This window comes from Patiria miniata, unplaced genomic scaffold (assembly GCF_015706575.1).
Source record: "Patiria miniata isolate m_02_andy unplaced genomic scaffold, ASM1570657v1 HiC_scaffold_22, whole genome shotgun sequence".
Classification (NCBI taxonomy): domain Eukaryota; kingdom Metazoa; phylum Echinodermata; class Asteroidea; order Valvatida; family Asterinidae; genus Patiria; species Patiria miniata.
The window spans coordinates 11,652,038-11,678,207 of record NW_024037061.1 but is presented as its reverse complement, the minus strand read 5'-3'; the positions used below and the strand labels follow the sequence as shown (position 1 = coordinate 11,678,207).

The window sequence follows — 26,170 nt, the reverse complement described above, 5'->3', positions numbered from 1 at the left end:
TACCAATAGTGTTCATTTTCAATTAAAGTTTCTCATAGATGAAGCACGTGTTTGTACATGTACTTGTACATATCCCAACCAACAAATAACAGTTATTACAATGTATGTTCTTGTCAAATAAATATAAACCTAACAACTCAAACAAACCCTGGTAACTTGGCAAATTGTTCCTTGCAATATTTTTCTCTCAACGGTTGTCCCCTTTAATGGGACACATTAAATCCATTTCATGATGTCTGTAATGTAATTTCAGTGCCTGGTTCACAATTTCAATAAATGTAAACTGTACCAAAGAAGTACAGTACATATGTACTGTCTGCACATTTACAATACAGGTCTCTGCATAACATAATGGGAGGCATTCAAGTGGATCCCTGCGCAGGTACTGGTACATGTACCCCTAAATCCTACAAAACTGACAAACAGAATTGACATAACAAAAGGCTGTCTGCAACTGGAGAGAACCATTGTGTTCTCAGTAACCTCCATGGAACGAGGTTTCACTCAAGGGACACATAAAATTGGAAGTGGGTGTACCTGTCAGTTCATACAGAGGTGAGTGTACATTGTTCTCAGTGCAAAACATATAAATCCTTGCCGCCGCCACCCCCACAGAAATTTGACTTTAAACAGCATTGGCCATCAAACTAGAAGGCTTACCATATACTTTTGGGTGTTTTTTTTTTTTTTTTTGCAGAAATGTACTGGTAGTGTTCTCAGAACAGTTTCCACCAGATATATTTTTCAAACAAATGTTTTGGATACACTGACAAATAAATAAACAAACAAGTCAGGTGTGTTTACAAACACAAATGCCCCGCAACCGTGACTGTTTCCATGACATAACACCACTCTAACATCAACTTACATGTACCTTGGTCAAATGGAACGTTCATTGACAGCATCAGTGTCTTCTGTAGGTTTTATATGAATTAATCCCTAATCCCTATGATCTCAGATTAAATACAAGATTTCTATTGTTTTAGCCACTGTGACCTTGACCCTTGACCTTTCGACCCCCAATGCGATAGGCTTCTTAGGATTGCCAAGGACAATCCACAAACCAAATTTGAAGTTCATATGTAAAGTATTTCTCAAGTTATCGCGCTGACAAAATTTCTATTGTTTCAGCCACTGTGACCTTGACCCTTGACCTTTTGGCCCCAAATGCAAAAGGCTTCTTAGAATTGCCAAGGACAATCCACAAACCAAATTTGAAGTTCATATGTAAAGTATTTCTCAAGTTATCGCGCTGACAAAATTTCTATTGTTTCAGCCACTGTGACCTTGACCCTTGACCTTTTGGCCCCAAATGCAAAAGGCTTCTTAGAATTGCCAAGGACAATCCACAAACCAAATTTGAAGTTCATATGTAAAGTATTTCTCAAGTTATCGCGCTGACAAAATTTCTATTGTTTCAGCCACTGTGAACTTGACCCTAGACCTTTCGGCCCCAAATGCAAAAGGCTTCTTAGGATTACCAAGGACAATCCACAAACCAAATTTGAAGTTCATATGTAAAGTATTTCTCAAGTTATCGCGCTGACAAGATTTGTCCGGACACACACACCCACACACCCACCCACCCACCCACCCACCCACCCACCCACCCACCCACCCACCCACGGAAGGACAAGGCGGAAACAGTATGCCCCTTCGGCTTCGCCGCGGGGCATAAAAAGGATTAAAAAGAACCCTTAAAAAGCAATTTCAAGCCTGAAGCACAACTATGTCACCTTCTAGGTAAGACTTGACGCTACATTGTATACATGGCGGTAATCAATAAAGGAGGAATCCGCGGTGACACCATGGAAATATCCCTGTAATAAGAGAGAAATTCCAAGACTTCAGCAGACTCTGTTTAAAGTGTTCTTCAATTTTAAATTAATGGCACTTTTGACAGACATGGGAATTACAAAAAAATCTAAGCCAAAGAAAATTTGCATGCCTGTCAGATTAAATGTAAACGTACATATGTATGAAGGCTACCAGTACCTATGGCCCTACAAGACAAAGCATATTTGCAGGCAGCAAATATTGCCAAGCATTATGCATAATATTACATGCATATTTTTTGTAACATGATTAGCCCTCCTTTTGTTAGATCAGTCACAGACAGTCAAAAATTGAATACTGTTCCCCTGCCATGCCTTTCACACAGGCTAGTCACCAACAGTCACATCACATTTCCATATAGGCATGGTAACTTAACTAGTCAAATTCCTTAGTAGGCAGTAGTAGGCACAGCTGGCTTCTAATCCATCTCCTACACGGCTACAGTCAAAACATAGCTGTATCAGATTTCATAACAATCACAGCCAGTCAATCCTGCTTAATGAAGGCAGAGAGCACTCAACTGTTAAAAACAGTCACTTGATTTATTTTGACTGCTGGGCTGGCCAGAGAGGGAGGAGTTTTTAAAGCCCCTATTAAAGATGGTAAAACCCTGCAAGTAAATCTATAGATAAATGTTGAGTGACTTTTGTTATTATCCCTAACCACCCTGAAATGAATCCATCAAAATCCATACCCCTGTTTTGGAGGATTTGGGCGGATTCAGGATACCTCCATACTGAACAAATTGGGGCATTTTGATGGATTCAGGACACCTTTTAGTAAAAATACCCAAGGGGTTATGGTTAACTAATGTAGGTTTACAGTTCTTGTTTTCTGTTTTTGCTTTGGAAGAGAAAGAAAGCTTTTTTTTCGCATTAAGCAACGAGCAATTATTCCTTGCAGTAATACTGTATTTTATTTCTTCTTATTCACAAGAAAGTAACACGCATGATACATTTTCATGTACATGTACACAATGAATGTTATTCCAAAATTTGGGGGAACCTTCAGTTGGTCCAATTAAACAAAATTGCCACATTTGCAAGTCTCAGTCTGTCAACCAATCAAACGCAATGGTTTAATAGGATTACAAGGGCCACAACTTTTATAAATTTCAAGTTACATGAAGGAAAACATTCATTACCAAGCTCGCGATGTATGTGGGTACCACACCGCTTTCAGGCGCCGCAAGTGAGTTCAATTTTCGTCTGGTGCGTTGTTGTGGAAAGCATTCTCGTTGTCTTGCTTTCCGCGACAACGCACCAGATGAAAACTGAACACTCTTGTGGCGCCTGAAAGCGGTGTGGTACCCATACATCGCGTGCGCAGATTTTTTTGATGTCATCAAGTGATGCATGCATTTACATAATTACCCAAACAAAATGGACGACAGCCGTTGGAACTGGACTTTTTTTACGGACAAGCCACCAAAATCGTCAAGATTTTTCACATTTCTTTGGGTTTTTTTGGTGGTCTGTTTCAAGTCGATCATTAGCCTCGTGAATGACTGCTGAATGTATGAGATATGTAAATGAAATCTGGGGTGGGATATTAGAGGTGAAAAAGGACAATTTTTGGGAGGCCATTCTGGAAGGGTCTCTTGTTACCACACTCCAACTCCCTAGTTATGTCTCCAGCGCAAATTGTGAATGAATATGAGCATGTCAGCTGAAGTTACTCAAGCTACTGCAAAATCACTTTGGTACTGGACGGTCATCTGCAAAAGTCAGTTTTGAACAGAACTCTTAAAAATAGAGGTGTCTATTAAGAGTAACTGATAAATAAAGAGGATTGGAGGAAGGTGGAGGGTGAGAGTCAAGGAGGGAAAATAGATGAAAGAACCATAGAAAGTAACTTTTTGGCACTTGAAGATACATGTATATTAAAAAAAATGTGGCGTCCATGTATGGAAAGCTTTCCCGCATCAATAATTAATACTTTTGCAGTTTTGGGAAAATGAAAAAATAAAATTTAAATGAGTTGCTTGCCCGCATCTCCAACTGGTGACAATACAGTATACATGTACATGCATAAGGGGTGGTAAATAAGTTCACCATTTGCACTATACCCCCAAAAAACAAAAGGTCATGGCCTTGGCCGGCCTGGGCCTAACATTAACAGTTGTTTTGTTTTCACTTTTTAAACCCAGTGATACTGATCTTGACTTGTAACTGTGTGTATAGTTGTCCTGTTGGTTGCATGACTTACCGAAATGGTCGAGCTTGAGTTGCTGTTAGAAGGTGAACGCTGCACGGTTACAAGGGCCATTGTTCAAATTCTCGTCGACAGACAATGTCCTTTTAATTATGAGCTCTCACTTTTACATATTTCATTCAAAAACGGCCAAAATCTGGACTTTCTTGGGGACACTTCTGACGGGACTCCAGCTTCCTGGGTGGAACGTATCAGTGGTGCCCAGCTGGCTTGTCCGCTTGCTGGCAACCGCACATTGGGAACCAGGGATATTTCTGCTTGTTTTTGAGGTCAAAGGTTATAAATTGATATGTAAAAATGAATATGCATAAAAGAAACGACACGGGTCATCGGACATGCTCAATTTGCACCATGGCAACAGGGAAACTGTATTCAGCAGCAGATAGTTGAGGTTTTCGACGTTTCGTTACGATCGTTTTTAATCGTTTTCATCATCACAGTGATTGAAACGTAGGCCTACTTCACGAAAATGTGATTTCCTCTGACTTTGTTTTCTTGGAGTGTCAGAAAATCGAATGAAGGTGGGTAAAGCCTGGAGTACAGTGCCTGGAAATGGAGTGCTGAGCCGTTTATGCTGAAACTTGAAAGTTTTGTAAAAAATAAAAAGGAGTTAATTTAATCGCAGTGGCTATTGTTACGGCAGCCGTAACGCATTTCCCATTTTCTATCGTTACGGTAGACTGCAACCTGGCAACTTTTATAAAAAAACATGACAAGAAAATATAAAATTAGAAGGAAAAAAGTGAATTTGAACTTTATGAAATTCGGACTTTATTTCCCTTTTAAAAAAAATCCTCCAAAGCCTCAGGTTAGAAAAGGAAAAAAATTCGAGTGCAAAACTGAGATTCGAACCCGCAACCTCACGGTGCAAAATCCTACCCCCTATCGGCTGAGCTGGCGCACTGCTCGATAAACGTGGGGAAACAAATAATTATATACCTGCGTGCGTATCAAAAAAATATCGTAGAGGGCGCTAAACAACGAGTGCCGTAACGATAGCCACTTCGTAATTTAATTGATCAGTCAATCAATCACTTTTATTTTGGAAACCTCCTTTTAGTTTTTGGGGCGAGCTGGTTATTTTGTTTATTTTATAGCCTATAGCCAGATTTAACTTAGTTTAATTGCTTTGTTCAATTCCAAACAAATGATCTCTGAATGATGACGACTGACGTGTAGTTAAGTAACTAACACTTTTTTAAAATGAACCTAAACATGCTAAGGCAAAAAAAAATAGTTCTGTTTATTTATGGCATTTAAAAACATGGTCTGATGGTAGGCCTTGGTAGGCTAGGTAGGCCTTTAATAGCCCAGGTTGGACAACGTCTTCATTGCATTGCGACTGACGTCCAGGGTATAAATTCTACCACCATAGCGAAACAAATTATAACATGTTTTAAATATTTTACCTGACGGAGGAAGCTGAAATTTCGCTTACATATTCCTTGTTCATGTTGTTTGTAGGCTTGTGTCCAGAATTGTGCATGCGCTGGGTTTAGAAAAGACAAATATGTCCGTGGGTGGCGTGTTTACCAAAAAATCTGCAAGTTCTACGCTTTTGTTGAAAACATTTTCAGAACGAACTAGTTATCTCCGCGTGAAGACGTACACGCGCGTGCCGTTTGCTGCCGGTAGCGTGCTAGGTGTGCATGCACGCGCTCGTAATCTTCACACAAGAGTTCGTACTGAAAATGTTTTCAACAAAAGCGTGGAATTGCGGTTTATTTTCGGTAAACACGCCGTCTGCAGACATATAAAAATTGCCTTTTCTAAACCCAGCGCATGCACAATTCTGGACACAAGGATTATTTAAGCGAAATTTCAGCTTCCTCCATCAGGTAAAAATATGCAAAAAATGTGTTATAATTTTTTTCGCCAGGGCAGGAGAGATTCATACCCTGGACTCCGTTGCGTGTACACAACAGAGTCCAACCTGCGCTAGGTATAAGGCCTAGGTACCGGTTTTTTTTTTTTTTTAATTTAAATGAATTTTTTTTGTGTACGATCATATGGAGGTGCCTGCATGTAGTCAAGGGTAAAAGGTAGTAATTGATGATTTTCAGTTTTTTCCCCTCATTTTTGCCAAAAAAATTAGGATATAGGGATTGTTTAGGGGCTGTCAAAATAGGGTAGGCCTAGGTAGGGTAACCGGAAGCAGAACTAGGCCTAGTAATTTTTTTGACCTAAATGACAATCATTTAATGTTAGGATTACCATCCACCACCCGCATGCCCCAGCAGCTGCTACCGAAAATGATCATTATTTGAAAATTATTAGGCTTATATTTGAAAAATAATCAGAAGGTCAGCCTCATTTTTCAAAACCATTCCATTAAAATAAAGACAGCTTTAATGCATTATTCGTCATAGGATGATTGATGATAGAGCCTTCTAATGTGCCTTCTGCATATATATGCATTCAAAAAAATTCTGAACATCTACAAAATAATGAAAAAAGCCTCTTGTGTTTTAAAAAAATTGTGGACGGTAATCTTATACTTTAATTCACTCGGCGTTAGGTATCATTCAACTTAACATAACTGACAGGCTTATTTCAATTTTTATGATAAAGTAAGGCCCGAACTGTCTTACTATGATGGTATGAAAAGTCAGTAATTTTGAAGGCCCCTTCATCTTGTTTATCAATAATAATCAAAACCTGATTAAAAGTCAGTAAAGCTGTCATAATTGTGCATATTTTCTTACAATGCTTTGGCTTGAGATGTTTTGAATCACATGTCTATTTAGCGAAGGGATTTCACTTATTTTCATGACATTGAGATATTCATATTTGCTAATCATGAACAACTTTATCTTTTTGCCTGTTTTCAGGTGTTTCAATAATGGCAAATGCTGAGACAGTCAGTCCGTTGCCCGGTTCAGCGGGTATGGGACGCAGAATGTACTCTGATCCAAGACCCCCATCCCAAGGAGGTTCCCGACCATCCTCACGTGTTGGTTTCCAAGTCTCTGAGAGTCCCCGTCCACATTCAAGGCAAGGCTCAGGTGGGCGTGTGCCCCATCCCCCAGGCCAGTCACCGGACCGAACCGTCAGCCCTGTCCGTGAACGTCCCCTGTCAGTGCGCTCCCTGCGTGAAAAGACAGAGATGGCTGACTTTCTGACGCCGATGGTCAAGTCAGCCGTCAGGCGCTGGAAGAGATTCCATGAGCAGAGGGTCCGGGAGAAGTACCTCCAGAGGAAGTCAGAAAAGAAGCTCCAAGTAGACGTGGTTAGAGAGGAGAAGAAGCGATTGGCAAGACGCATTCCCGTGGACACACTAGCCCTGGAGTGGCTGAATGACAACCACATCACGGTCGATGCCCGGGCATATCTTCTCGACAAACTCCTCCCGACATTGATCTTGGGCATAGAGAAACTTCTCATGGAAGCTGAGAAGCGAGGGCTCGCCGAGAGCAATGAGGCCGATCCAAACTTTAACCCCATCAATTTCCTGGGACAATACCTGATGAGAAACAACCCACGATACAGTAATTTCCCGGAGGCTTCACCGTACATCAGAGGACTCCGAGAAGTCACAGAGGAACTGAAAAAGCATGTCTTCTCATTTGAGGACAATAAGTAAGAATTCCAACACTTGACTTCTATTTTATTTTTAAATTATGCACGAGTTGCATATTTCAGTGTTCAATAAGTGAAGCCTGTCATGGTTCCAAGGGGCACCAACTATAATATGGTTGTCTTGCTGGATAAACTAATAATTTTTTCTCCAGAAACTCACTCAGAGGTAGTTACATATACATTTTATGTCATTCCTACTGGCCCAACTCAAGACTAGTAAAACACCCTCTCAAATGTGAAGACTGCATAGAAAAAGTATGCCAAGTACTTTTGAAAAAATTAAGATTTCCGTTGCGAAAATGTAAGGGTAAAACTTAGTGACAAGGTTTCATGGGACTGTCAGTCTTGAGTAAGAGCAAGGGTACATGGTTAAAAGGGTGAACAAGGTTAGGGGTAGTTCAGAGGTCTACTAGAGGTCCAGTGACCCTGTATAACGCACCAAACTTGTGATATTCTTGAACTGGAGGTCCATTATTTTTTTTAACTTTGTTTCAATTAATATAAATGTATGTTCAAATTTTGTGTCGCTAGACTTGCCAAGATCAAAGCCGATGCGCGCCGCCGTCGGGAGGAACAGGAGCGACAGTCAAGAATGAGAAACGAAGAGAGACAGCAGAGATCAGCCCGGCTGAGACAGAACTACCAAGAGTGGCTGATTGATGACGACGGCATGATTGAGCTGCAGGTCTTACAGACGGCAGTCCGGTCCTTCGCCGATGTGGTGGAGGGACTCCCCGATGATGTCAGGAAAGGTAGTTTTATTTTCTGAGCTTATATATTTAATTCTCTAAAGAAATTAAATAATCAAGGATTCCTTAAAAAGTTCCTTGACGCTTTGAAGCCTGAAGGAATCTAGAGGGAGGCGAGCAGTGTTCAGTGACTTGAAAGAGACCTATTCTAAGAACAAAATGTTGAATTTACAGAAAAGGCCCAATTAATCCACGGGTCGGCTTGTTGGGATCTGAACAAGTGGTACAGATCGAAGTCTTTGAGCTGTTATTGGATAGACTGAAATGTTGACCCACGTCAACACTCCAGTCTGTGCACAACGTATGCATGGAATGTACTTGAATTGATCATGGCGGTAAGCTGCCCACAATTCGGGCGATTCACAATGCAGTGCGCCACCAAGAGTTGCCATGGAGAGTTCATTTTTCAAGTCTACGGTCGACAAAACATGGCCCATTTGAATGAGTGTCAGTAGAAAACTTGAGCTAATTTGTTATAGATTGGGGCATAGCGTTCTGCCGCCTTACAAAAAACTCCATATTGATAAAAAGAAAAGAAAAGGGCAAACATTATATTCGAATCATACTTTTGCAAACTTTCTGGCCGGAAAAACAGTTTCAAATGTCCCACGCTGCGAATTTGTCGACCATCTCCCACAATGCACTGGGAAAAATGAGCTCTCCGTGGCAAACTCTTGGTGGCGCACTGCATTGTGAATCGCCCGAATTCTTTGCGTGTCCTGTATCCATTAGCTGACGTTTCCCATGGATAGGGTGATGGGTATAAATGAAGGTGAACCGTGCTTTTATTTAAAAATCTACCCAGTTTATTGGAATGTTCAAAGGGACATAAGAGGCAAAGATCAAGGGCAAGAACCCTACCTCATCGCTTCAATAAGTCCCTTCACCACATAAAAGGGAAGTCTACATTTGAGAATTGTCAAGACGCGATGTATTTTTTTGACTCAATTATTCTTTGCTGATCCTTCTCTTTCTAATTTCAGCTGCTCAAGTCAGCGAGCTGTTCATCAAGGAGAAAACCTCCACGGAGAAAGTTGGCGCAGATGATTTTGTTCAGGTATGTATTTAAAAATTGGACTTCAATCAACTCAACCAAATTTAAAAACTTACGCTGCTGTGTCATTAGTGAAAATTTGGATGCCCCTTTCCTCTATTTGTTGCCAGTCTATAAGTTTGATTTGTATTTTGATTTCAAATCACATCCTTTTATGCATTTTATTTATGTCATTTATGCATTTTTTCCCTTTGAAGCAACAAAAGTGCTAAAAATCTAAAGAAGGGTGCTTAACATAACTAACCTGATGACGTTCTCGCTCAGTGAATGCTGTATATTCCAAGAAAACAATATTCTAGGATCTCGTTTTCAATTCAAAAGTTGCAGAATTGTGTTTTGAATTCACCCAAAATCAGCGTCCTGAATACATTCTCATTCAACCAATTGCAGTTACGCGATGTCACACACTGAACCAACAAATTATAGCAACTGCACGCGTCATGTCAATTCTGGCGCCCGCGCACACCCATTCATCACGGCTTCGCCAAATTAAAATTGAATTACCAACAGAAATTTCCAAATGACCTTATAGTGTTTTCTTCAAAATGAATAATTTAACATTGATTTTAGTGCCATAACTATCTTTAAGCCAAGTATGCTTTTCAGTGATAATTTTGTCAGTTACTTTTTGGATAGCTGCTAATGATCTACTCTGCCCTTAAACTCTGCATCCTTTTTTTGCTGAAAAGAGTATTTAACATTCATAAACTTTTTTTTTTTAATAGTATCTTAAGAAGTACATCACCAATATGTCGCCAACTCTCTTCAATGAGCTCATGGGTCACCTGCAGCGCTGTGCCGCTGCGTATCGACGGGCGGCCATCTTGGAGGCTAGACGTGAGATTCTGATCAGGCTCTTCGATGCCTGCGACCGCGCCGGCGTCGGGTCGATTGACCGGCACCGCGTGCTGGGCTTGTTCGACAACTTCTGGGACAATTCGCAGTGGGCCGTCAAGAGATATCTACGCAACCCAAGGAAATGTGAGTAGCAAGAAGATGGCTTCATTTCTCGCCTTTTTCTGGCTAATTGTATAATTTTTTGTGGTAAATTGATGGTTACCGTACTTAAACTTATCACGGAAAGTTGAGAATGTTGAGAATTAAACACATGAAATAGTTGCAACACACAAGTGCAGCTTTTCTGCTAAGCACCAGTTGCTTGCCAGTTAACTGCTTTAACTTGTTGTGTAAAGGGAGCTAACTTACACCATTTGTTTGGAGACATTTTGTCCATTAGCATGATGGAAATTACTCCATGACACATTTTTAAGAACTTATTTAGTGCTTTTGTATTTGTTTGGAAAAACGTTGCGTCACCTGATTTTATTGTTGCTTGGGTAGTTACATGTACAACCTCTTCCCTTACCAACAAGGTGTACATGTATATGTGAGCCCTGACTAAGTTACAGCGTTGTAGTCTAGTCCATCAAAAGTCCCTGCAAGTCCATCACAAGTCTATCACAAGTCCATCACAAGTCCATCACAAGTCCATCACAAGTCCATCACAAGTCCATCACAACTCCATCACAGTCCATTACAAGTCCATCACAAGTCCATCACAAGTCCATCACAAGTCCATCACAAGTCCATCACAAGTCCATCACAAGTCCATCCCAAGTCCATCACAAGTCCATCACAAGTCCTTCAGTCTAAAGTCAAGTCACTAGTTATTCAAGTGAACTGTTACAAAAGCATTCCTTTGTCATTGTTCTTGGGACTGGACTTGTGAAAGGACTTGTGATGGACTCAACTACAACACTCAGCTAAGTTAGCCTTTTTGAATTTTTTTCAACAACTTTTGGAAAGCACTAAGCCTATTAAGTGTTAGTATTTCTGCATCAGTATAACTGTCATTTCTGGGTAATTTCAGGGCCTGTGGTAGAACTGGATGAAGTCACCGACGAGTTAGATAGTATCTCTGAAGACAGCTTTGTGCGCAGCCTGCCTGGTACCCCAGCAGCAGGCAGCATTGCAAAGGGCCTGGACAGGAAACCGGCTACTGCTGAGAAGAAACCCGAACCAAAGCCATCAGACGAGGTACCTACTGAAGTCAGCTCTGAGGATGTCATTTCAGCTACTGGGGAGAAATTGAACATTGGAGGTGCATCAGAGGACGTGACTGAAGCCTTGGAGAAAGTATTGGAAGAGGACAAAGCTGCCGAAGAACAAAAAATTGAGGTAATTGCTTCCTTTTTTTATGTTAAATACAGTCAGTCTTACTCGGCCCCCCCCCCCCAAAAAAAATTACAAGTAAAGTATTTGTATAATTCATCATGTTTTTTTTCTATAGGAGCAACTTCCTGAAGAAACAAAAGCAGATGAGAAAGAACCGACAGTGCCAGCAGAAACAGCAGAGTCTGTAAAAGACACAGCAGAGGAGGCCAAGCCTGAAGGGCAAGCTGAGAAACCAGCGGATGTGGAAGAAGTGAAGGCAATAGACCAGACAGCTGAACCATCAGCAGACCAAGAGAAAGAGCAAGCAGCTGAAACAACAGAAGAGTCAGCTGAGCAGGTTGTGGAAGCAGTTGGACAAGTTGTAGAGCCTTCTACAGAGTTGGCCGAGGAGCCGTCAGCAAAGCCTGTTGATGAGCCTTCTGCAAAACCTATTGATGAGACTTCTGCAAAGCCTGTTGATGAGCCTTCTGAAAAGCCTGTTGATGAGCCCTCTGCAAAGCCTGATGATGAGCCCTCTGCAAAACCTGATGAGGAGCCCTCTACAAAGCCTGTCGAGGAGCCTTCTGCAATGCCTGTTGAGGAGCCCTCCTCAAAGCCAGTTGAGGAGCCCTCCTCAAAGCCAGTTGAGGAGCCTGCTACTGATTCTGCCTCACAGGAAGGTGAACCTATGGTAGAGCCTTCTGCCAAGCCAGTTGAGGGGGCTTCTGCTGAACAAGCGACTGCCCAAGAGCCAAATGAACCTGCACCTGCTGCAGCCGAAGCTGTCAGTGAATCTGTTGGAGCAGAACCTACTGGTGCTGTTCCAGAACCTGCTGCAACTGAGGCTACTAAGGCTGAGGAACAGAAAGTAGAAGAAACTCCAGAGATTGTTAAACCAGCAGCTGGAGAAAAAGGCAAGTGTTTTTTTAAGACACTTACCGTGCTGAAAATTTAAAATCCTATGTTCGTGAGCTCTGTGCCTTCTTAATTGAACTAGGCAAATGAGGATTTGTTCTTGCTCCATGAAATTAATAGTGAAACCTTAATGTTTCTATCCTTGCAGAGGCAGTTGCAGAGACAGTTGCAGAGACAAGCCCTGGAAGCGAGAAGCAAGGTGTGACATTCCACAGAGACACCGTAGAGACAACTGGAAAATCAGGTACATTGGCCATCATGCCAACAATCAGTTTCCACATAGAGAATCTTTGGACTAGTGCTGCATGGTTCCGGCGGGTACCCGGTTCTACCCAGCTCCAACGTGAGAACCGGAACTGAAAGTCCAATCTTGCTATGCTCGGTTCCGGCTCTAAGAAATCAGTTCCAGAATGAATCACCCATTCGCTTAGCCTTCGTCAAGGCGTTAGTAGATAGTGTCTGTGATGGTGTCTGACCATTAACACTAGTTGCAAGCTCAGTACAAACAGCGACCTCGCGCAGTTACAAAATGAAAATCTGCTTGGGAAGAACGAACGCCTGCGTACAGTGCATAGCACGCAGCTAGTGTTTATGTTAGCGGCCAGATACCATCACGGACACTATCGATGACGCCTTGACCAAGGCTATTACCATTCTCTGTGCACAAAGAATCCAATCGCATGAATTGTCGAACCTGACGGTGACCCAGGCTCGCAAAAAAAGCCAGCAACAGCGGAGCAACAGGCAAAGATAAAAATAATCATCCAATGAGAATTAGACTGGGGCCATGTCGTATCGGTCTCTGCAGCTATCGCTGACCTCATGTGGAAGTTGTGGGCTGGGGAACGGAATTGTCACACATAGATGATGAACACAATCCACTTCTCTTGGCATATTTCCCCGCATGTCTTTGCATTAATTGGTTGGACTGGTTAAGATAAATTCTTCTAAATTCCCTATTCAGTGAGGGTCAGAGATTATGAAGCAGCTAGTCCTCCTCAATCTTTAATAGCTTCTGTTTGGCGTCCATTTTTTGGGGAGAGCTGTGTGAGGACCAAATCCAGACTTCTGGGCCACGATCGTATCGATAACTGTGTTGAATATAATGAACTCATTCTGTCACTGACCATGTTAAAAGTACACATTTTTTGGGCCTGCCCAGTTCGCCTTGGTCCGGTGTATGTATCATTTTGCCGTCAAGGACCTTTTACATCCAGAACCGAGGCACCCAGGCCAGTGGGGCAATGCGCATGCTTTCGGGTCAAGCACTGCGCAAGGTAAATAGTACATTGTCGTGTGCACAGTTGTGTGCATTGTAGGCTGGGAAGTATAGCCGTGCACTGTGAACCCACATGGCCACTTCAAGGGACCGTAGGGATCAGATGCCTGTGGGCTTGTTGATCTCGGGCTAAGGTGAGGAGGTCATCCAGTGGGCCCGTCACTGCGACTTGAGATGCCCAGATGATGCGAGGGCGTCCTGGGGGGGGGGCGACACCAGCCCTCTGGGGCTGGGCAGGATGCTGCTGTCAGCACAGGCCACTTCGTCGCCAGATCACGCAATGTCTCCCAGTAGTTGCAATCTGCTCCTCAGAATGGTGATGGACAGGGTTGTGGGGGCACTCCCTCTAGCATAGACCTCGTTGGTGGTGATGTGGTGTAGCGTAGGCAAGACCGGTGGTAGGCATCAAGGCGACGATTGGTTGCGGTGCAGGGGGACCATGGCTGAGGCAGCCTCCCATGGACCTGCACCCTGATCCCATCAGGCGACCCCTGGCACCGGATGTGGTCACCGGCGCCAATTGCCTCAGCCCGGGGACGTGGGGCTATAACAACCCAACCCAACTGCTTCAAAAGTCAGATGTATAAAGTCCTGGCCCCTCGGGGCTGGGCAACGACCTCGTCTAAGAGAATAAAAATAAATGCCGAGTGTGGAGTTCATAACACGATCTCCATAGTTGGATAGGGAAAAAAACACACTTGAGAATCCCGAATGTTGTAATGGAACAACATGTGTTGCACGTCAACAGTACCTCATGACCGAGGCACCACGGAGTGTGATCTTCACAAGGTGACACCATTGTCGCAGAGCGGACCCTTGCGCCACTCTATCAAGGCATAACTCAAAAGATCGGAGCTATATGCAGGATTTACAATCAGGAAAATAAAACTATTTATTGCTATAAAGAACCAAACCATAAATCAATTACAATTTTAAATATGTCGGATCATCTGGCCAAGTAAAATGTTGTGCCCCGTTTTTGTCACCATGTTTGAACATTTGTATCTGACAAGCTCAATTAATGAGAGAATAAATATGTGCTTTGGTGGTTTTAAACAAGTGTACGTTTAAAACTGGGGCCTTGTTGCCGATAACGGCCCGAGCCGAATTATCAGTGACCAGGCCCGTAGCCGGTTTAAACGTACTTGTTTAATACAGGCCAGGCGCATGTTTATTCCCATTCATAAATACCTCTGGGTCAAAAATTCAAAACAAGTCAAAAATTAAAAATTTCCAACAGTTTTGTTGAACAAGGTTACTTCATATTTTATTAAACACACCTTTAGCCATATTTATCGTGTGTGCCTCGCGTGAGTACAGTGGAACGTCGCTATACCGAACATTCGGCTATACCGAACATCGTCTTTGGCTCCTGATTTTTGTGCACAAAACGTACTGAACAATTGTTGTTGAAAAATATAAACAGAAAGTGACAAGTGGCTATCATTTCCCCAAGGAATAGAAGGGGAAAGCCACCTATCGCCGTAGGTAGTAAGCTCAAAAATTGTGTAATTACATAATTCAATTGTCGGCACGAGTTCAAAGTCGTCTTTCAGTAACTACATGTACATGTATCAGGGCATGCAGGGTGAAGTTCTGAGAGCGCTATCTTACTATAATTCCAGGAATCTCTGTCTGTCTGTCCGTTGATTATCTCCAGAACCGGGCACCGTATGAAGTTGAAAATCGGCGGGTGTATTGCTCGGGGCCACAGAATGTGCAGTGCCAAGTTTGAAGTGGTTTGGACAAGCGGTTCTCGAAAAAGCTGCAAAAAAGCAGTATTTTCGGAGGCAAACGTGGCAGCTTAGAACATAACACCACGCACTGCCGTTCTTTTCAATTGTTTACGTCATGTTTAAGCTAAAGAGCGCGTGCTCAATATGACGCAAACAATGCAAAAAGGACGGGCACGCGCACGTGCATTGTAGGGCGATACATTGTCCAGTATGGGTGAATACTAATGGATCAATGGGTGAATAGCACTGCATACCATGTTTTGGTATGTACACGGGCACATTATTTTTGCAGTCGACTGAGCGACCATTGTAGGTGGTCGAACTTCAAACTTGGCACAAACTTCGACGTAAGTGTGCGTTCAACCTGTGAAAACAACACCATTGAATCGCGTGCGTTGTTTGCACAAGCAGTTCTCAAAAACTCTGCAAGTATGCAACCTATACCAGCGGCAAAGCAATTTGCGTTTCCCAAACATGCACATTTTAAACGGGCACTGCACTAGTTGATTTAAAAGTGAGTACCGGATCTCCGCCACCTTAAAATCGCTTTACCGAACGATCGCTATTACGAACAATTTGTGTGGATCCGGCCCGCGGTGCTAGTTATAGCGGCGTTCCACTGTAGTACATGTACTAGAAATCTCATCATATGGAGATTGGCACGTGTCTGGCACGTGCTGAGCAATTTGGCACAGAACGCAGCGGTGCCGGGGGAAAAAAGTGTTTAATACCAGTGGGTGGTATACCAACCATTTAAAACCACCCACGTGACAGGCTCTCAACCAATAGGAATAGGTAAAACTGTATCATGTGAATACAATAGCTCTTGCACAGCTCAATTAATACATTTTAACTTTGACACAGCTGAACTATTACAATATAACTCTGCCACACCAATTAATACAATATAATTCTGACACATCAATTAATACAATATAACTCTGCCACACCAATTAATACAATATAATTCTGACATATCAATTAATACAATATAACTCTGCCACACCAATTAATACAATATAACTCTGCCACACCAATTAATACAATATAACTCTGCCACACCAATTAATACAATATAACTCTGCCACACCAATTAATACAATATAACTCTGCCACACCAATTAATACAATATAACTCTGCCACACCAATTAATACAATATAACTCTGCCACACCAATTAATACAATATAACTCTGCCACACCAATTAATACAATATAACTCTGCCACACCAATTAATACAATATAACTCTGACACGGCTCAATTAATACAATTGAACTCTGCCATTGTACAATACAATTCTGCCACAGTTCCATTAAGGCCAAAAAAAAAGTCTCCGGTTTCTGGTATGCGCGCACGTCGCCGTAGCCATGCGCGTCGGCAAAATGAAAAATTTTTTTTTTCAGTGAAAGATGATGTCTCAAAACCGCCAAACTCACTGGTTTGACTGGAATCCTGCTACTGCACAATGTTAACGTGTTTTTAGATGGGGTTATGATCGAGAATAAGCTTTATGTGGCCTCTCTGGACTCCCATATATTTGCACTAAGTTTAGTCGGGCACCATTTGCAGTCATCAGCTGACATTTGAAGCAAAAAAGTCAGGTAAAAAAAAAAAAGCCGCGTCGCCGCACCACTTTTTGGACAAGCTCCATACCAGAAACCGGAGACTTATTTTTTTTGGCCTAATACAATATAACTTTGAAACGGCTTAATTAATACAATATAACTCTGCCACAGCTCAATAAATACAATTACTCTGACACGGCTAAATTAATACAATATCTCCAGCTCAACTAATAAGGAAATAAATGTGTGCTTGGTCGGTATTAAACACTATGTTTAGGACTAGTTGGAATCGGGATGCTGATAATTACCCGAGCCAAAGGCGAGGGCAATTATCAGCATACATGACTCCAACCAGTCGTAAACATAGTGTTTAATACCGACCAAGCAAACATTTATTCCCATTCATGAAAAGCTTTTCGTTAAAAACAAAATTTTTGGTCCAAAAGTCAAAACAAGTCAAAAAATAAAAATGTATATTCCATTTTGTTCAACGTTTTTACTTCTTGTTTTTCGAAACACCCCTCTAGCTATATAATGGAGTGTTCAGCTCGCGAGTAAGACATAAACAACTCCTTTTATGGAGATTGGCGCTCGCGTACTGTGCGATGACGCGCAGATGCAGCTGTGGCGAGTGCGTTGTGAATTTAGGACTATGAATGCGCATGCCTACGTGAGGATTAATTGTGAATGTTCAACCAATAAAACGGTAGATTATAGGCACTGGATTTCATACGAGTTCAAATTTCATGTGACACTGGAAAAGTGTTTAATACCAGCCAGCCATGTCTTTATCAGCCATTTAAGACCCGCCACGTGACGGGCTCTTGACCGATGGAAATGGGTAAATTGTCTTGGGTATTAATTAATTCAATATAAATCTGCCATAGCTGAATTAATACACTATAACTCCCACAGCTCAATTAATACAAAATAAGTGTGACACATCTACATGTATTAATAAGGGAATAAATGTGTGCTCCGGAGGTTTTTATCACTCTGTTTAAGACCACTTAGAGTCTGGGTGCTGATAATTACCCGAGCCGGAGGCGAGGGTAATTATCAGCACCCAGACTCTAAGTGGTCTTAAACAGAGTGATAAATACCGACGGAGCACATATTTATTCCCATTCATAAATACCTTTTCGGTAAAAAATAATCATATAATTCGTTCAAAACATCCCGATTTTGTTCAACAAATTCACTTTATGCTTTTTGAAACATCCCTCTTGCAAAATAATGGAGTGTTCAGCTGGCGAGTAAGATGTGAACAACCCTTTTATGGAGATTGACGCGCGCGTATCATGCACCTGGCGCGTTGCGTTTTGAATTTAGAACTATCAAATTCTGACTCCCTGGTAGTGTTGCGCATGCCTACGTGAGGATTGTGAACGTTCAACCAATGAAACGATAAGAGGCACTGGATTTTTAGGAGTCCACATTTTATTGTGACACTGGAAAAGTGTTTAAGACCAGCTAGCCATGTCTTTATCATCCGTTTAAGACCGGCCACGTGACGGGCTCTCAACCAATAGGAATGCGTAAACTGTCTTAGGTATTTATGAATACAATATAACTATGACACAGCTAAATTAATAAGGGAATGAATATGTGCTTGGCCAGTTATGAAGAAGTACGTTTAAAGCCAGCTTGGGGCATCGGCGACCAGGCCCCAAGCCGGTTTTAAACGTACTTGTTTAATACCAGCCAAGCACATTTATTCCCATTCATATACCTTTGGGTTATAAAGTCAAAAAGAGTAAAAACTTATAAATTGATGAAGATTTTGTTCAACAATGTCATTTTGTTGCCTCGCGAGAGTAGTACTAAAAAATCTCCTTATATGGAGAATGGCACGCCTGTTTTTTAGATACCTATCGACAAATCCATGTTGTCTCTCCACTGCTTTTCAGAGTTGCTTCATTAACGTGGTTTCGTAAGATTATTATACCTACGTGTAACGATTTTACCCCACCCTCACAATTGCTTTACTCACTTTTTCCAAGCAGTCCCTTCACCAGTTTTCATTGGGAAGATTCATCTTTCCCGTCTCCGCCCGTGTCACAAGTCAGTTTATCGTAGTTTCATGCTGCAACTCTTGAGAGAAACGTCGTAATGCCAGTTGATCCATCGAATGCCCTTGTGCTGAACACCAGGCTGCACGTGGTAATATTTGCCATTCAAGTGGCAGCTTTCTATTTGTCTACAATCATCGAACCACCATGCTCCTTCGTGGTAATCTGCACAATTCACACCATCGTCAAAGTCATTGTCTCTGTCCTTTGTCGTGAATTCCCATCCATGACCATAGCTAAGATACTCAGGAGCAGTGCTGCTTGAATTATACTGTTCTACCACTAGATGGTATGTTTCCCTATAAAGTTTAAACTGTCCGTACTTGGCCCAAGCTGTGTTGTTTTCCCAGTCCTCCAGATCTACCCTTAGCTCCTGTAGTCCTTGAGAGGTCAGACTCATCAGATTGTCATTACCAAGCCAGAACTCACCGGATAGATTACCAAAGCCAAACTGGTACTCGGCCCAGCTTCGGTAGAAGTCCACACTGCCATCTTCTCGTCTCTGAAACACGATCCATCCCCCGCCATCAGTTTCCATGTCACAGTAGACCTGCAGGCCGTTGGTGTAACCTTCGGGGTAGATTGTGTAGACGCCGCTCGTGTTGTAACCTGCCTCCAACAGCTTCTTGCAACTTTTAGCATGGGCCAAGGGGGTGTCAACAAGGGAGAAGATGGTTGTGTTCTTAGCAGCATCAAAGTAAACGCTCCCTTGCTCTGCCAAGAAGTCTTCTGCATGGTCTTGTCTTGTTGCATTGTTCAGTTCACACAGACCACTCTTCCCATAGAAGTTGATAGACTTGCAATATTTATCCATGCTGCATTCTCTCCCACAGGTGACACGTGAGCGTGTTGTTTTTGTCACGTATGCAAACTGCCTCAGGGCTCGATTTTCTGCAGCATATAAGATCAATTGATGCCCAGAATCGCACTTATTTTCAAAACCAACGACAGCTTTGAAAGTTCTGCCAAATAAAGTGAAAATTAAGAGAGTAGCCTTGAAAACACTGACTATTTTTGCCATGTCAAATGATTTCTGTGATTTAGAGTCAACACTGTTAATGATTTCAAGAGCAGTAGTTGATTTGACAAAGAAAGGAACTGTGCGTAAGGTATTGACGGGAAAAAGCAAACTTTGATGCAAAGCTGCTGCTTTGTTGAAATTACGACAGGCACTGCTCAGTTGCTTGGGGAGCTAACATCACCAGCATTTGGTGTGATGGAATGTTGAGATGTGATTGGCTCCCCATCTAGTACACACGGGATGTGGACGTTTGTGATTGGTTAAAACATAATTATTGCCTGCCCTTGAGACATTTTCCCAAGGTGCACCTGTATGATAACGATTTGCTGCAACATAAGTTACTTTTTAATGGCCCATTTGTTTCCTTTTTACCATTGCTATGGCAATCGGCAATGTCGCTCGCCACCTAAGACATTTGAACTTAATGACTAGCATCAAGACTACAGTTGTCAAGCATAATCAGGTTTCACAGTCAACTTCCCTCGTATCTTTTGCACAGGAGTTATAGCCATGTTTGGTAATTACAGCGTTTATCCATAACTTGTTATTTGTTTCCTTTTTACCATTGCTATGGCAACTGGCAGTACCGCTGTCCACCAAAGGACTAATAATGACTAGCATCACCTTCACAGTGGTCACACATTAATTATCAGGTTTCACAGTCAATTTCCCTCGTATCTTTTGCCCAGGAGCTACTGCCGTACTTGGCAATGATAGTGTGTATCCAGTCGTCCTTGCAGGTTATTGCAATCATGAGAACCCAAAAGACCATTTTTCACCTGAAATGATCAAACTCGTTCATATGACGAAGAATTTGAAGTCCAAGGCAAAACGTATTCAAATTTATACCTATCAACAAATGCGTGTTGTTTTTCGGCTGTTTTTCAGAGTTGCTTCATTAACCATAATTATACCTGCATGTGACGTTCCTAACCCACCCTCACAAGTCACAATGTAACCAGTTTTCATGGGAAAGATTCAATCTTTTCCTTCTCCGCCTGTGTCAAGCCCGGTTCATACTTCACGCGAAAGCGAAAGTGAAGCGAAATTCGTGACGTAAACAATACATTCGAAGCGCGTCCACCATTATTGACGACATGAATTTCGCTTCGCACATGCTTTCGCGTGAAGTATGAACCGGGCTTTAAGAATCAGTTTATCGTAGTTTCATGCTGAAAAGATCATGCGCGACATTCCCAAGGTAGTCATATTTCACTGACGTACGTGCACTTGCGTGGAGAATGCCTCACAATGCAACACGGCCTGGAGCGAATCGATTGCTCGCGGGGTCAGAAGCTCATTCCTGGGTCGTTTGGAATCAATGCATCATTGTATTCATATATTCGAAAAACAAGATTTGGACATTATGGGCTCCGTGCGCCGACGAAAGAGGGTGCCCTTTTATCTAGCAACGACGTCTTATGGGCGGGACATTTCGCTGGTTGACGCGCACTGTTCCTTGTGTGTGACGCACGTACACCAGGGGATTTGTTCTATGTACACGCAGTGGCCGCGCTTTGCAGCAAATGAATTGCAGTCAGGCAAGATGGCGTCAGGCAAGATGGCGTCTGTCGGTCACCGCCAGCTGGGGTACTTGTGAACGGAGCGGATATTTTCTATTCTACCACTGAGTGTAATACGGGTATTTTAACGAAAATCGTTTGAAAAAAGAGAGAGAGAAAAATAAGAAGTGTGCATTGATCAAGCATGCTACGAACTGCACCCCCACTCTTATAATGGATGCTTCCCAGCGATACAGCCAGGTTATCATTGGCCCTCTCTATGGAAACGTAATGCATTTGCATTTCGCTGGGCGCATAAATGAATGACCGTCCAAATTTTATATTAGTCAAGTCGTATAGGCATGGCAGATCGATGGCGGATGTAAACACGATGCACAAGTATAGCACTTGCGAGCGCCGTGCTGGTAAATATCGGGGGCCTCGTCGGACAAAACATGACTAACAACTTGTCCTCAAATTTAGCCTAAAGTGACTTCACAGTAAAAACACGCGTGGGATGTGGACGGTTGTGATTGGTTAAAAGATTGTTTCGCCTGCCCTTGAGCTGTTAACATCATTCCCAGGTACATCTGCTCGATAAAGAAGTGCTGGAAAATAACAACGCTTTCCAAATAACTTTGGGATCGCCCACTTTTGTTTCCTTTTTACCATTGCTATGGCAATCGGCAGTACCGGTCTCTGCCGAAGACAATGGAACTTAATGACTGGCATCACCATTACAGTGCTCAATCATGCACAATAGATTTCCCAGACAATTTCCCTTGTATCTTTTGCACACGAGCTATGGCTGTGCTTGGCAATTGCAGTGTTTATTTATAGTTGCCATTGAAGGTTATCGCAATCTAGAGCACAATTAAGAAGGACCATTGCACACCGAAAATACTCTTTTATATGACATACAGGTATTTATGATAAGAATTTCAAGTCAAAGGCAAAACTGTGTCTTCAATTTCAAATTCTAACTGGTATAAAAGTGTTGTTACAATGGCAATTGACCTATATCGCCATTTGCGAGTTAGCCATGCCCCCTAAAAAACCCTATGGGAATTTTGTTTTAAGTTTTGTTGGTCTCAGATTTTGCGCGTTCCACGTCCATTTGTATATCATGTAATTGGACAATATTTCACTATTGACACGATTCTACCGCGATAGGTTAATTGTTTACCATGGCATAAACAACAGTTGGGAAACATTTTGGGGGGGGGTCCATAACATGTCTATAGAGTATTGAAGTGAATTCATCACGCGCACAAAATGTGTGCAAAAGACATTAGCGCCTGATTCAGCCCGTGAACCAACACGCGCGTGCTCCATTCGTTTGCACTACACTTTCTGGTTCTAAATGACGTCACACTTCGGTACTCTATAAAACGTGACAGGAACCCTTCAGATTCCCCTTCTCTTCATATCCCAAGATCTATCCACCACAAGATGTTCTTTCTATCACTCTTAACCCCTGCGATTTTTGCCTCCTCTCTGTGAAACTCCAGACCACAGCTCCATCAAGTCGCCCACCAAGACCCCCACCTCTCACCGCTGCGGCTCAGTAGCCACCAGCATCTTCGACGAGAACCTCCTGAACAGCTCTCAGTTTGTTCAGATTGTGGAAGCCTTCCTTGGGGAGAGCCCTCCGGAGGAAGTGGTCCAGCAGCTGCTCAAGTACCTAGGGGAGGGATACATCGAGACGGAAGAGGAGAAATATCTACGCTTGCAGAAGGTTAGAACCCATGAAGTTTAGGGTCAATTTTTAATTTTTTCGAAATTAACACAAAGGCCTGTGGCAGTTCCCAGGAGCCGGAAAAAAAAGTAGCAAAACATTGGCCAGTTATTAACAAAATTTCATAGTTTTGTTCAAATGGCTCACATTGCTTCGGACAATATCCTTCTCTGAGAATAAAGGTCTAACCTTCTAGGCAGAAGTGGGCAATTTAGTGTACTTTGTTTTTGATCATGAAATAGCTGCCAAATACTTGGGCAATTACGGGAAACCAGCATAACGACTGTTGTAATATATTGTGTGTGCTGTAGTATGCATACAGGCTGATAAGCTAAAGAGCTATTTTCTTTGGGGAGGGGGAGTGTGGCCTAGTGGTTAAGGTTCGTGACTCATGATCAGAGGGTCAGGGGTTTGAATCCAGCTGCTGGTCATATGTTGTGTCCTTGGGCAAGCCTCTTCACCTACACTTGCCTCTTGCCTCTGTCCACCCAGGAGTATAAATGGGTACCGGCATTAGCTGGGGAGTAACCTGCGATGGACCAGCATCCCATCCAGGGGAATAGAAATATTGCCAGTTGTTTCATGCTACTGAAACCGGAGACAAACGCCGGCCTGATGGGGCCACAATGGCTCGTGATGGACTTTACTAATTTTTTACTTCACATTGCTTCAGACAATGTCCAGCTTTGAAAATAAAATTTTAACATGCTAGGTAGAAGTGGGCAATTTAGTGTACTTTGTTTTTGGTCAAGTGTTTGATCTTAATTTTGTAAGTATGGCTAAATTTAAAAATTGCAAAGTGAAAAAGAACTGGGGCGGATTGCAATAACGCGGTCTTAGTCGGCTGGCTAAACCTGAGTCCAATTTTAGCCGGCTATTGTTCTTAGACGGTCTTCGTTAAGACACCAAACTTAGCCCATTGCAATAAGCTGGTCTTTACTAAGCCCGCTTAGAGTAATGATTCACAAACAAACATTCCATGGTTACGGGCGAATACTGGAGAGACTGCACAATTTTTTTTTTTAGGTTTGCGTGATTCATATCATGCGAAATCAAATGTCAATTCCGAAATTTTATGTTGAGAAAATTGTATTTGCAGTACAACTCAGTCTCATTACATTTTTCCAGAAGATCCCTTCCCTCCAAGCAGTGCTCTGCTTTTTTAAGATTTAATCATCAAACACTCATCAACTGGGAAAAAATATTTTGGGAAAGAATAATTCAACACACCAGTGAGTTCCCAAAATCCCAACTATAGACCGTTTTAAGCCAGCCCAACCCAGGGTAACTATTTTAAGACTGTCTTACTGCTTAAACTGTGTTATAGCAATGGTCTTACTTATAGACTGACTGACAACCAGAGCTTTTAGACTGTCTAATGCGTGCGCATAGACAGCTTTAAGACCGGTTATTGCAATCCACCCCTGATGTACAGGCTTGAAGTTGTATTTATTCCAGCCAATACGAGTTGTATCGTTAAGCGCTGATCAATCAGTATGAAATTTGTATTCTTTTGTTTTAATTTTTCTCAGTCTCGCCGTGAAGCTCAATCAGCCAAGCGCAAGCTGATGTTGGAGCAGCTCTTTGAGAAGTGGGACAATGACGGCTCAGGGTATCTGGATCTTGAGGAGCTGCACTCCGTCATGAGTAAATTCAAGGAGAACATGGAGGCTAAGATCATGCAGAAAGGTGAGGAGGATCTTAGGGGTGTGGTTTTATTTAAACAAAAAAGGGGGCTCAAATAAATGTGACCGATTTTGAAGGACCCAATTTTTGGGTTTTTTGCAAAATTTAAATTGAGTAACCCCACCCTCGGGAAAAAAAGAGAAATTTCAGAAAATTGTCCCCTCCCTTCCCTCTCCTGTTGTAGCCTTGTAAGAGACAATTCTGTTATTAAGAACTTGATTTCTGATGATACTCGCTTCTAGGTAAATAAAGGCAGATTGATTTTTTAAGTTTCTTGCCTTCGAATACAGCCACTGTAACTCAAATGTAGCCCAGCAGTCAAAATGTTATACAAAGTATAACATTTCTAATAGCTTGTGACCAGGGTTCTCAGCTTCATTTTGCTGTTACCAGCCAGCAGTTCTATGAAATTGGAACCAGAAATCTATCACTCAACCACTTGATGCTGATCCTAAGGAGATGGTAGCTGAGAAAATCTGGCAGTGTAATACCATTAAACAAACCTCTTGGGATATCGAATATTTAGAGACTTTAATAATTTGAGAGTTAAACGGCATCCAAGCTCCTTGGCTACACCTGGCTGTAAGCCCGGGAGCAAATTCCAAACCCCGTTCTCGTGTTGAACGAACACGAAAACGGGTTTCGATTGACGAGAGGCAATACGAATGGTGTTCGCAAACAGATGAAGAACATCAAGAACAATGATGGCAGACTTAGGCCTCGACCGCAACTTGCGTTATTTGTTTGCACATAAAATTGAAAGCACTCATTCAGTGCAGGAGCAGTAATGATTAAACATAGAATTGTACATGAGCATAGAGTGGGCTTGTCTTTGCCAATTTTTATAGCTGTTCTGGGATTGAAATTATTTTCTTAAAACAATTTGGTTTCCCTTCTTGTCATTGGGCATTTTAATACGGTGGCTGCCATCTTGAATTTTCGCCCAGCTGCATTCCACAAGCACTTTGGGCGTTCGTAATCGGCAACCTGAGAACACTGTTCGTGGGTCACTCGAGAACAGGGTTTTGAATATACCCCACATGTCTGTGGGAAGTGTATTCAGCTGCT

General features: G+C 42.3%; 2 protein-coding genes across 7 annotated transcripts in view; one reads left to right on the top strand and one right to left on the bottom strand.

Moving 5' to 3' along the window:
• The first annotated feature begins 484 nt into the window (after positions 1–484).
• LOC119730168 (EF-hand calcium-binding domain-containing protein 5-like) overlaps positions 485–26,170 on the top strand; it is a 48,174-nt gene continuing 22,488 nt past the window's right edge. For 4 of the 6 annotated variants that reach the window (XM_038202955.1, XM_038202953.1, XM_038202954.1 and 1 more), the window contains exons 1-10: positions 4,388–4,571; positions 6,882–7,629; positions 8,161–8,381; positions 9,362–9,435; positions 10,158–10,413; positions 11,303–11,610; positions 11,723–12,500; positions 12,650–12,745; positions 23,190–23,416; positions 24,949–25,105. In XM_038202955.1, coding sequence (XP_038058883.1) covers positions 6,893–7,629; positions 8,161–8,381; positions 9,362–9,435; positions 10,158–10,413; positions 11,303–11,610; positions 11,723–12,500; positions 12,650–12,745; positions 23,190–23,416; positions 24,949–25,105 — 2,854 coding nt within the window. In that variant the 5' untranslated portion in view covers positions 4,388–4,571; positions 6,882–6,892. Of the gene's footprint in view, positions 556–4,387; positions 4,572–6,881; positions 7,630–8,160; positions 8,382–9,361; positions 9,436–10,157; positions 10,414–11,302; positions 11,611–11,722; positions 12,501–12,649; positions 12,746–23,189; positions 23,417–24,948; positions 25,106–26,170 lie in introns of those variants that run through there. The other 2 variants (XM_038202951.1, XM_038202952.1) reach the window with 2 other exon arrangements.
• On the bottom strand, positions 19,057–20,203 carry LOC119730171 (ficolin-2-like). The gene has a single exon (XM_038202956.1). The coding sequence runs from the start codon at positions 20,174–20,176 to the stop codon at positions 19,154–19,156; it is 1,023 nt and encodes a 340-aa protein (XP_038058884.1). The 5' UTR covers positions 20,177–20,203; the 3' UTR covers positions 19,057–19,153.

What these genes read in the sequence shown, in the direction of transcription:
- LOC119730171 (XM_038202956.1), bottom strand. Translation starts at nt 20,176, where the DNA reads ATGGCAAAAATAGTCAGTGTTTTCAAGGCTACTCTCTTAATTTTCACT.